Source organism: Mus pahari, unplaced genomic scaffold (genome assembly GCF_900095145.1).
Source record: "Mus pahari unplaced genomic scaffold, PAHARI_EIJ_v1.1 scaffold_11372_1, whole genome shotgun sequence".
In the NCBI taxonomy this organism is placed as follows: Eukaryota; Metazoa; Chordata; class Mammalia; order Rodentia; family Muridae; genus Mus; species Mus pahari.
The window spans coordinates 16420-29658 of NW_018392977.1; the positions used below are offsets into that span (position 1 = coordinate 16420).

At 37.4% G+C, this 13239-nt stretch overlaps 1 protein-coding gene across 1 annotated transcript in view; it reads right to left on the reverse strand.

Annotated features, from left to right (window-relative positions):
- The window catches only part of LOC110315286 (UDP-glucuronosyltransferase 3A2-like), a gene marked incomplete at its 5' end in the record, with an annotated part of 7537 nt that extends 2615 nt beyond the window's left edge, over positions 1–4922 (reverse strand). Inside the window, one exon of the mRNA XM_029534716.1 lies at positions 4327–4922. Within this exon, the coding sequence (XP_029390576.1) occupies positions 4327–4922 (596 nt within the window). The remainder of the gene's footprint in view (positions 1–4326) is intronic.
- Positions 4923–13239: the final 8317 nt, after the last annotated feature.

Sequence of the window (13239 nt, forward strand, 5' to 3'; positions counted from 1 at the left end):
GTGGATGCTCACAGCCAGCTATTGGATGGAACAAAGGGTCCCCAATGGAGGAGCTAAAGAAAGTACCCAAGGAGCTGAAGGAGGCTGCAACCCTGTAGGTGGAACAACAATATGAACTAACCAGTACCCCCTGAGCTTGTGTCTCTAGTTGCACATGTAGCAGAAGATGGACTAATCGGCCATCACTGGGAAGAGAGGCCCCTTGGTCTTGCAAACTTGATATGACCCAGCACAAGGGAACGCCTGGGCCAAGTAGTGGGAGTGGGTGGGTAGGGGCGCAGGGGTTGGGGGATATAGGGAACTTTCGGGAGAGCATTTGAAATGTAAATAAAGAAAATAATAATAAAAAAAATTTAAAAAAGAAAAAGAAATCACTGTCTCTCTATCATACCATGGGGTTACATAGGTTGGCACTCAAAGAGTTTCATATGTCCTCAAACCCCCAATATTAATGTTGTAATTGTCTGAGTTCTCGGCTTTTAGCTGTAAACCAAGTTATGTCTACATACATGTATATATACATATACATATGCATATATAAGATTTTATTTCAGTGACTCATTTCTGTTGCTTAAATTGTGAGCTTGAGAGTAACCTCTGAAGAGTTTTATTTAACATCAATTGCATTATTATATAATTATGCTAGAAATATACAATAGAATATACAAAATTTCTTCACCCTTTTGTTCTATAATTTCTTGTAATCTGGTTTCTTTTTTCTCTTTGGTTACAGAGCAATAATAGACTCATAGAATGGGCTGAGAAGTGTTCCTCCCTGTACAACTGCCATTGCTTTATACAGGAACTGCCATTGATTCTTTAATGTTTCACTCCATTTGCCAGTTAATCTATATTGCATTAGGCGTTCTTGATGAAAGATTTCATTTGGCTTTCCAACCTAATTTAATCTCATAAGTTTCAGATTTTCTATCTGCCTCAGGGACACTTGTCAACAGATATCCATAGGACTTTGTCCATTCATGTAGGTCACCTAATTTGATGACACATCATGTTTGTGTGGTTCACTTAGAATCTTTATTGTTTTAAATAATAATGGGTAATTTTTCACTTTAGGAATTAGTTATTTGATTGTTCTTTCTTATTTATTTTCTCAATGACTCTAGTGGTTTCCCAGCATATTCTTCTCTTTTCTTCTGTTGATTCCAATTGTCTTAATTAGTCATTGTATCATGCATTCTTGCTGTCATTTTTAAACCTATCCTCTGTCATAGTTTCCTGTTTAGTTCTGTCTTTGTAGGACTCCCTCGTGAGGAACTCCCTCGAGTCCTCAGGTCATGGGAGTCAGGGTGCCCTATAAACACGACAGAGAAGCCTTCTCTTCTTCTTCTTCTTCTTGTGCAAATGCACAAGGCACTTTTATTGGCGGAGTTCCGGTTCGACTCCTATCTCACGCAGGAGACAGAGGAAGTCGATGGCGACAAGGCCCAAGAGCTAGGGGTTTTTATAAGGTAAGGGTCGGGGGATGGGGAGAATTGGTGTGGTTACATATGATTGGCTCATTCAAACATAACAAGGCGGTTACAAGTCAGCAGAATAGTGCATGCAGGTTTAGGGTGGCAGGAAGTTCCAAAGAGCCTGAGGTTTCTCGGGGACAGCAGGATGTCTGGTTAATGTATGACTCTTAGTAAGGGAGGTGCCTTCCTGCCAGATGGCTAAAGAGTCAGCCTAGATAGTTGGGCTAGTTCCTGCATTCCTTTCTTTTATCTTTATGGTCTGTTAGTCCTAGCGGCAGGGCGGGCCCCATCATGCCTGGACTTGCCTGGGCAGTGTTCAGCCCTGAGTCTTTGAATTTTGAAACATACTCTTTTAATTTTACCTTTCCAAACCTTGAATCTATATAATTTTCCATTTCATCTTCATGATCTATTTCTATATAGTGAAGGGTTATATTATCCATCTGAAGTGTCTTGTCTGCACCTTAGATAATCACAACCAAAAAGGAGGTCCTGTTTTGTTTGTATTGTACTTTATTATTCCATTGTGTTTTGTCTCTTTTTCCTTGATATATAGTATTTTCAAATGTTCCTCCTGATTTTTTCCCCTTTGTGTCACTGGTTGTTTTAGACTATTTTTATGTTTTTTATATTTTGTTGAGTTCTTTATCATCCCACTCTGATATGAAATTTTTGCATTAATTCAAGATTTTGAAATTTACTGGGATTGATTTCATCTGGGAGTGTTCTAATGCACAAACCAAGGATTTTGTTTTGTGCATTAGAAAAGAATATGTGCCCTGTTCTTGCTGAAAAGGGTGCTTGAGCTGGAGACATGGCTCAGCATTGAAGAGAACTTGGTGTTCTTCCAGGGGACACAGTTCAGTTCCTAGTGCCCACATAGCAGGTACCAGCCCTCTGTAACTCTAGCTCCAGAGGACATGATCCCATCCTCTTGTCTCTTCTGGGACCAGGCAGACATATGTCTGGTGCACAGGAATACATGCAGGGCAAACATGTAGACAATTGTAATGATTTTTAAAATAAATTACAGAATACTCTATATATTCCTAATGATTCTTATAAGCTTATAGTGTTATTGAAGATGATAGTGAGTATGGATAGTATTCTCATTCTATAACTGTAAAATTGAAGAATTAAGATCTAATCTATTGCCAGGCATTGTGGCACACACCTTTAATCCCAGCACTAGGGAGGCAGATGCAGGAGGATTTCTGAGTTCAAGGCCAACCTGGTTTACAAAGTGAGTTCCAGGATAGCCAGGACTATACAGAAAAACCCTGTCTCGAAAAACCACACACACAAAAAAAATTAAATAAAATAAAATAAAAAAATAAAAAGATGTTATGTATTTCTTCTTTAAATAACTTACATTTTTCTTCATATTTTTATTTCATATTTGATGCATATATGACATATTTCGTACATCTTTGTGAATCAACTGATTCACATATTTTAATTAATATAATTCTAAAGTTTGAAAAACTCAAAATTTCCAATTGTTTTATATAGTCTTTAATCTTCTGTGAAAGTTTCAATACAAAGTCTGCTTCTTATATCCACAACCACAACTGTCTATTTTTCTTCTAACATGATTCTTAAAGAAACATGTGGCCAAATAACCTACAGAGTAAATTCCACACTGCTTTGTCATGCATCTCTTCAAACTATTTCTCCCCACTTTTCTCTTTGAAAACTATTTCATCTCTCTGTGTTCCAATATCTGATTTGGCTGGCTAGAAAGTGAGGACTCAGTCATTCATGTCTAGATAATTGTCATTCACTCAGGGACCCAGATGATGACTGTCTCATTTCAACATATATATACTACACCCTGCTCCCCCAATTTTGTTTTCAGAATGTTTTACCCAAAACCCATAGCTGCCAACTCTACCCAGGAATGAAAAAGAAAGAAAAATATATCATTCACAATTACTCCTCAAAACTTTCTTCTCACTCAGTACCAGGAATTGTAGAGACTCTGGCACACAGCAGAACCAGAAGGAATCTGTACTCTCTCTGCATCTAGATGAAAATAGGAGAAATATTACCTTCATCATTTCAACATCTTGGCCACCACTGTACAAAAACTCAGGAAATCATTCCTCCCATCAAGGGACAGGGAATTATAGAAGATAATGTCTACAAAACAACAATCCTACAGTGACAGGTAACAACCAACCAAAATCTATTTGCTTTCTGTACTTTCATTTTTCAGTGGTAGTGATTTTGAGCCTGCATTGATCTTGTAAACTACATGGCGGCTTTAATGGATTATAATAGCTGAATGAAATTTAAAAGGTTCAATAGACTGGGGACAGAGAATAACAGACACAGATCTTGTTGCCACTCCTACTAAGTTCTGTCTAGACACATGCCTTCTGAAAGAGGTATATATTTCATCATGAAATGCATGCATCTGTAAGAAATACAAAATGAACAGACATTTGCTGCATTTTATACATGTAGATAGATAGATAGATAGATAGATAGATAGATAGATAGATTATATGTGTATGTGTGTAAATATGTATGTATGTGTGTGTGTGAGTGTGTGTGTGTAACCAAATTTCAATCAGAAATATCAATAATAACTAAAAATATTCATTCTACCAATCTAGAACTATAGAGGAACAAAAGAAACGCATACCTCTTACCATATAACCTGGTCCTCAAACTCAGCAGGAAGCATTCTTACACTGTTCTTACACAGCCCTAAAAATATAAGATGCAAGTATCTAACTTACCTTAAGGTACTTCCCTTCAGGACATCTCTCCCAAATGACAAGTCCCACCTGATTATTGAAGGTCTCTGATTACAATATAAAGTGAGAGCTAATATGTCACTTACTTGGGGTATTGGCCGAACAGGTTTGTCCAGTAAACCTCCCACATAGACTATGTTGGGAAACAGGGGACGAGCAAAATCTAAGGCAAAGTCAGAGTTGACAAACCACAGCTCAGCTTTCAGTAGAAGTTCAGACAACACTGGCCGAGAGCCTTCTGCAAAATGCTCCTGGATAACACTGTCATATTGAGAAAGGATTTCCCTTTGCTTCATGGAGAAATCAAAGAACATCAGAAAGTTCTTGACTCGGCCCCAGAAGTCCATTTGGTCAGTAAGACCGGAACCACACACTGGAGCATAGGACAGGGGGGCACTTGGGAGCCCAGAGTCCATCACACTAAATTGACAGGGAAGAAAGGACACAAATCGTTTCCCAAGCTTTTCAACAGTCAGCAAAGCACAGATGTCTACTGAATCAATAAGTACTAGGTCAAATTTCTCATTTTTTAAGAACTCCATGATGTCCTTTCTGCTTAATAAGTGGCTGCATATGTCTGCTAAGTATTGATGAATCTTTAGAAGGGTATGATGTTCAGACCTGTAATAAACAAACAAATAAATAAAAACACAAGAAATATTTTGAGGAGCTTTTTTACACTCTTTGGAATGATACTATACTTAATTCCCAAAGGATATTTTGTATGTTTTGCCACAATTTAGTATTCAACATTAGATATCACATGCTCAGTTATGTTTGGTATTAAATATTCTCTAATGATATTTTTAGGGTATAAAATTATATGAATATAAAAGTTGAACAAGCTCAGAAAACATAGCTATTTTCTCTCTGGTGACTCTCTAAGGTAGGTCCACTCAGGAGAGCACAGGCTGCAGAAGCAGCAGAGAAGCTGGTACAGGGTACTATGGGACTACATATGCACCCAGGAGGTGAAAATGTTCCGCAGGCCTCTATTCACTGATCTTGCTAGGAAAGAGCTGGTCTCCCAGACACAGGCTTACTGACCTCTAGTGGAAACAAGTTCCAGACAGAGACACCAAGAACATTTAACACCCGAGATTACCAGATTGGAAAATGCAAATGCTACTAACTTACCAACAGAAACCAAGATGTCTTGGCATTATCAGAACCCAGTACTTCCACCACAGTGAGTCCTGGATATACCAACACTCTAGTAAAGCAAGATTCAGATTTATATCATATCTCAGGAGGCCAGTAGAGGATTTTAAGAAGGAATTAATAACTCCCATAAATAAATACAGGAGAATGCAGTTAAACACGTAGAAGCCATTAAAAAGGAAACATCAAAATCCCTTAAAGAATTACAGGAGAACACAAGCAAACAGTTGAAGGAATTGAACAAGACCATCCTGGATCTAAACATAAAAGTAGAAACAATAAAAACATCACAAAGGGAGACAACTCTTGACATAAAAATCCTAGGAAAGAAATCAGGAGCCATAGATCACCAAAAAATACAAGAGATGGAAGAGAAAATCTCAGGTGCAGAAGATTCTATAGAAAACATTTACACAATAATCAAAGAAAATGCAAAATGCAAAAAGATCCTAACCAAAAACATCCAGAAAATTCAGGACACAATGAGAAGAGCATACCTAAAAATAATAGATATAAATAAGAATGAAATTTTTCAACTTAAAGGGCCAGTATATAACTTCAACAAAATTATAGAGAAAACTACCCCAACTTAAATAAAGAGATGCCCATGAACATACAAGAATGCTACAGAACTCCAAATAGACTGGACCAGAAAAGAAATTCCTCCCAATGCATAATAACCAAAACACCAAATGCACTAAACAAAGAATATTAAAAGTAGTAAAGGAAAAATTTCAAGTAACATAGAAAAGAACAGCTATCAGAATCAACCAGGAGCTGATTCTTTGAGAAAATCAAAATAGATAAACCCTTAGCCACATAAACTAGAGGGCACAGAGACAGCATACTAATTAACAAAATCAGACAAGAAAGAGGAAACATCACAGTAGAAACTCAGAAAATCCAAAAATTTATCAGATCCTACTACAAAAGTCTTTACTCAACAAAACTTGAAAACCTGAATGAAATGGACAATTTTCTAGACAGATACCAGGTACCAAATTTAAATCAGTATCAGATTAGTGATCTAAACAGTGCCATATCCCCAAAAGAAATAGAAACTGTCATTAATGGTCTCCCAAGAAAAAAGCCAAGGACGTGATGGGTTTACTGCAGAGTTCTATCAAACCTTCAAAGAAGATCTAATACTAATACTCCTCAAAGTATTCCACAAAATAGACACAAAAGGTGTTCTACCCAATTTGTTCTGTGAAGTCACAAGTACTGTGATACCTGAACCGCACAAAGACACACTAAAGAAAGAGAACTTTAGACTGATTTGCCTTATGAATATCGATGCAAAATTATTAATAAATTATTGCAAACCAAATCCAAGAACACAACAAAACAATCATCTATCATGATCAAGTAGGCTTCATTCCAGTGATGCAGGATGGTTTAATATATGGAAATTCATCAATGTAATCCACTATATAAACAAACTCAAACATTAAAACTGCATGGTCATCTCATTAGATGCTGAGAAAGCATTTGGCAAAATCCAACACCCCTTCATGATAAAAGTCTTGGACAGATCANNAATTCAAGGCCCATACTTAAACATAATAAAAGCAATATACAGCAAACCAGTAGCCAACATCAAACTAAATGGGGAGAAACTTAAAGCAATCCACCTAAAATCAGGGACCATACAAGGCTGTCCACTCTCTACCTACCTTTTCAATATAATACTTGAAGTCCTAACCAGAGTAATTAGACAACAAAAGGAGATCAAAGGGATACAAATGAGAGAGGAAGAAGTTAAACTATCACTAGTATACAGAAGTGACCACAAAAATTCCACCAGAGAACTCCAAAACCTGATAGACAACTTCAGTGAATTAGCTGGATATAAAATTAATTAAAACAAGTCAGTGGTCTTTCTCTACACCAAGGATAAACAGGCTGAGAAAGAAATTAGTGGTCGGGCAGTGGTGGCACATGCTTTAATCCCAGGACTTGGAAAGCAGAGACAGGCTGATTTCAGAGTTCGAGGCCAGCCTGGTCTATAAAGTGAGTTCCAGGACAGACAGGACTACACAGAGAAACCCTGTCTGGAAAAAAAAGAAAAAAGAAAAAAGAAATTAGGGAAATAACACCCTTCATAATAGTCACAAATACTATAAAATGCCTTGTAAGTAAAAGATCTTTATGAAAAGAACTTTATAAGTCTCTGAAGAAAGAAATTGAAGAAGATCTCAGAATATGGAAAAAAACTCCCATGCTCATGGATTGGAAGGATTAATATAGGAAAAATGGCAAAAATACACAAAGATGACTAGCAGATTGGGAAAAGATCTTCACCAATCCTACATCTGACAGAGGGCTAATATCCAATATATACAAGGAACTCAAGAAGTTAGACTCCTGAAAAACAAACTACACTATTAAAAAATGGGGTACAGAGCTAAACAAAGAATTTTCTACTGAGGAATACTGAGTGGCTGAGAAGGACCTAAAAAAAAAAAAAGAATGTTCAACATCCTTAGTCGTCAGGGAAGTACAAATCAAAACAACCTTGAGATTCCACCTCAAACCAGTCAAAATGATTAAGATCAAAAGTTCAGGCGACAGCAGATGCTGGTGAGAATGTGGAGAAAGAGGAGCACTCTTCCATTTTAGGTGGGATTGCAAGCTGGTACAACCACTCTGGAAATCAGTCTGGCAGTTCATCAGAAAATTGGACATAGTACTACCCCAGATACCAGCAATACCACTCCTAGGCATATACCCAGAAAATGCTTAAATGTATAATAAGGACACATGCTCCACTATGTTCACAATAGTCTTTATAATAGATAGGAGCTGGAAAGAACCCAGATGTCCCTCAACAGGAGAATAGATACAGAAAATGAGGTACATTTACATAATGGAGTAGAAATCAGGTATTTAAAAAATGAATTTATGAAATTCTTAGACAAATGGATGGATCTGGAGGATATGATCCTTCATGAGATAAACCAATCACAAAAGAACATGCATGATATGCACTCATTGATAAGTAGGTATTAGCCCAGATTCAGGATTACCTAAGATACAATTCGCAAAACAGATGAAATTCAAGAAAAAGGAAGACTAATGTGTGGAAACTTTGATCCTTCTTAGAAAGGGGAACAAAACACCCATGAAAGGAGTTACAGAGACAAAGTGTGGAGTAGACACTGAAGGAATGACCATTCAGAGACTGCCCCACCTGGGGACCCATCCCATAAACAACCACCAAAACCACACACTATTGTTGGTGTCAACAAGAGCTTGCTGATAGGAGCCAGATATAGCTGTCTCCTGAGAGGCTCTGCTAGTGCCTGACTAATACAGAAGTGAATGCTCATAGCAATCCATTGGACTGGGAACATGGTCCCTTATGAAGGAGCTAGAGAAAGTACCCAAGGATCTGAAGGGGTTTATAGCCCAATAGGAGGAACAACAATATGAACTCAACAGTACCCCCCCCCCAGAGTTCCATGGGACTAAATCACCAACCAAAGAAAATGCATGATGAAACTCACAGTTATAGCTGCATATGTAGCAGAGCATTGCCTAGTGGGTCATCAATGGGTGGAGAAGCTCTTGGTCCTGTGAAGGCTGTATGCCCCATTATAGGGGAATTCCAGGGCCAGGAAGCAGGAGTAGGTAGGTTGGTAAGCAGGAGGAGGGAAGAGGGGATAAGGGATTTTAGGCAAGGAAACTAAGAAAGGGGATAACATTTGAAATGTAAATAAAGAAAATATTTTTTAAAAGATAGCAATCGTGTATCCCATGTCCCAAAGAGGCCAGTCTGTGCAGGAGAGCATGCAGGCAGCAAAAGGGACATAGCTTCTGGGAAAGGGTCCCTCTTAGGCCTTCATCTTCACCCAGGAGGCAGAACTGAGACCCAGACCTCAGTATACTTTCTCCCCACCCCCACCCCCACCCACAGAGGAGAGGAGACCTCCAGAGAGGGCACTGACAGGGTGACCAGATGAGAATATCATCCTGTATCCCCAGTTCCAAAGAGACCAGTCTGCACAGGAGAGCATGCAGGTGGCAAAAGCAACATAGATTCTGGGAAAGGATCCCTTTCAGGCCTTCGTCTTCAGGCAGGAGGCAGAGCAAAGCTCCAGACCTTTGCACACTTGCTTGCAGATAGTACTCTGACAATGGAGACTCAGGAGAGAGTTGGACTCCCAGGAGTGCTGACAGAAGCTAACATAATCACAGGAGGAACAAGGTCTAGTCAGAGACAGCTATAACAACTAATGCCAGAGATCACAAAAGGAAAATGTAACAATGTAACTAACAGAAACCAAGACCACTCAGCATCATCAGAACCCAGTACTCCCACCACAGCTAGTCCTGGATACCCCAACACACCTGAAAAGCAAGATTCAGATATAAAATCATATCTCATGATGCTGGTAGAGGATTTTAAGAAGGACACTAATATCTCAATTAAAGAAATACAGAAGAATGTTGTTAAACAGGTAGAAGTCCATAAAGAAGGAACACAAAAATCCCTTAAATAATTATAGGAAAACACAACCAAAAAGGTAGAAGTCCTTAAAGAGGAAACACAAAATCCCTTAAAGAATTATAGGAAGACACAACCAAACGGGTGATGAAATTGAATAAAACAATTCAAGAGCTAAAAATGGAAGTAGAAACAATAAAGAAAACCCAAAAGGAGACTACTCTGGAGATAGAACCATAGGAAAGAAATTAGGAACCATAGATGTGAGCATCAGCAACAGAATACAAGAAATGGAAGAGATAATCTCAGATGCAGAAGATTCCATAGAGAACATGGGCACAACAATCAAAGAAAATGCAAAATGCAAAAAGATCCTAATTCAAAGCATCCAGGACACAATGAAAAGACCAAACCTACAAATAATAGGAGCAGATGAGAATAAAGATTTTCGACTTAAAGGGCCAGTAAATATCTTCAACAAAATTAAAGAAGAAAATTTCCCTAACTTAAAGAAAGAGATGTCCATGAATATACAAGAAGCCTACACAACTCCATATACACTGGACCAGAAAAGAAATTCATTCTGACATGTAATAATCAGAAAAATGAATGCACTAAATAAAGATAGAATATTAAAAGCAGTAAGGGAAAAATGTCAAGTAACATATAAAGGCAGACCAATTAGAATTATACCAGAAGATCCTGGATAGATGTTATACAGATTCTAAGAGAACACAAATGCCAGATCAGGCTACTATACCCGGCAAAACTCTCAACTACCACAAATGGAGAAAGCAAAATATTCCATGACAAAGCCAAATTCAAACAATATCTTTCCATGAATCCAGCCTTTAAAAGGAAAATAAAGGGAAACCTCCAAAACAAGGAGGGAAATGACACCCTAGAAAAAACAAGAGAATAATCTTTAACAAACGTAAAAGAAGACAGCAGCAATAACAGAATCAAGCTCTAATGACAAAAATAACAGGAAGCAATTACTTTTCCTTAATATCTCTTAATATCAATGGACTCAATTCCCCAATAAAAAGTCATAGACTAACAGACTGACTACACAAACAAGACCAAACATTTTGCTATATACAGAAAAACCACCCAGGGAAAAAGACAGACATTACCTCAGAGTGAAAGGCTGGAAAACAGTTTTCTGAGCAAATGGTATGAAGAAACAAACTAGAATAGCCATTCTAATATCAAATAAACTCGTCTTCCAACCCAAAGTTATCAAAAAAGACAAGGAGGGGCACTTCATATTCATGAAGGTAAAATATTCCAAGATGAACTCTCAATTCTGAATACATATGCTCCAAATGCAAGGGCATTCACATTCATTAAGGAAACTATAGTAAAGCACAAACCACACATTGCACCTCACGTGATAATAGTGGGGGATTTCAACACCCCACTCTCATCAATGGACAAATCCTGGAAACAGAAACTAAACAAAACACAGTGACACTAACAGAAGTTGTGAAACAAATACATTTAACAGATAAATACCAAACATTTTTTTCCTAAAACAAAAAGAAATACCTTCTTTTCAACACCTCATTGTACCTTCTCCAAAATTAACCATATAATTGGTCACAAAAGAGGCCTCAACAAATACAAAAATATTGAAATTATCCCATGTATCCTATGAGATCACCATGCACTAAGGCTGATCTTCAATACAACATAAATAATAGAAAGCTAACATTCACATGGAAGATGAACAACATTCTACTCAATGATACCTTTGTCAAGGAAGAAATGAAGAAATTAAAGACTTTTTTTAAAGTTTAATGAAAATGAAGCCAAAACATAACCAAACTTATGAGACACAATGAAAGCAGTCCTAAGAGGAAAACTCCTAGCTCTGAGTGCCTCCAAAAGAAACTAGAGAGAGCATACACTAGCAGGTTGACTGCACACCTAAAAGCTCTAGAACAAAAGAAAGCAAATACATCCAAGAATAGTAGATGGCAGGAAATAATAAAACTCAGGGATGAAATGAACCAAGTAGAAACAAAAAGAACTATTCAAAGAATCAAGCAAACCAGGAGCTGGTTCTTTGAGAAAATCAACAAGATAGATAAACCCTTACACAGACTAACTAGAGGGCACAGGGACAGAATCCTAATTAACAAAATCAGAAATGAAAAGGGAGACATAACAACAGATCCTGAGGAAATCCAAAACATCATCAGATCCTACTAAAAAAGGCTATACTCAACAAAACTGGAAAACTTGGATGAAATGGACNACTTCCTAGACAGATACAAGGTACCAAAGTTAAATCAGACACAGATTAATGATCTAATCAGTCCCATAGCCCCCTAAAGATATAGAAGTACTCATTAATAATCTCTCAACCAATAAAAGCCCAGGTCCAAATGGGTTTAGTGCAGAGATCTACGAGACCTTCAAAGAAGACCTAATTCCAATTCTCCTCAAACTATTGCACAAAATATAAACAGAATGTACTTTGCCAAATGCATTCTATGAAGCCACAATTACTGTGATACCTAAATCACAAAAAGACCCAACAAAGAAAGAGAAATTCAGACCACTTTCCCTTATGAATATCAATGCAAAACTACTTAATAAAATTCTCACATACCGAATTCAAGAACACCTCAAAGTGATCATCCATCACAATCAAGTATGCTTCATCCCAGGGATACAGGGATGGTTTAATATACAGAAATCTATGAACATAACCCATTAGATATACAAACTCAAAGAAAAAAACCACATGATCATCTCATTAGATGCTAAGAAAGTATTTGACAAAATCTAACACCACTTCATGATAAAAGTCTTGGAAAGATCAGGAATTCAAGGCCCATACCTGAACGTAAGAAAAGCAATATACTGCAAACCAGAAGCCAACATCAAACTAAATGGAGAGAAACTTGAAGCAATCCCACTAAAATCAGGGACTAGACAAGGCTGCACACTTTCTCCCTACCTATTTGAAATAGTACTTGTATTTCTAGCTAGAGCAATTAGACAACAAAAGGAGATCAAGGGGATACAAATTGGAAAGGAAGAAGTCAAAATATTACGATTTGCAGATGATATGATACTATATATAAGTGACCCTAAAAATTCCACCAGGGAGCTCTTAAACCTGATAAAGTACTTCAGTGAAGTAGCTGGATAGAAAATTAATTCAAACAAATCAGTGGCATTTCTTTTCACAAAGGATAAACAGGCTGAGAAAGAAATTGGCGGAACAACACCCTTCACAAAAATCACAAATAATATATAACACCTAGGTGTGACTCTAAGGAAGTGAAAGATCTGTATGATAAGAATTTCAAGTCTCTGAAGAAAGAAATCGAAGATCTCAGAAGATGGAAATACTCCCATGCTAACGGATTGG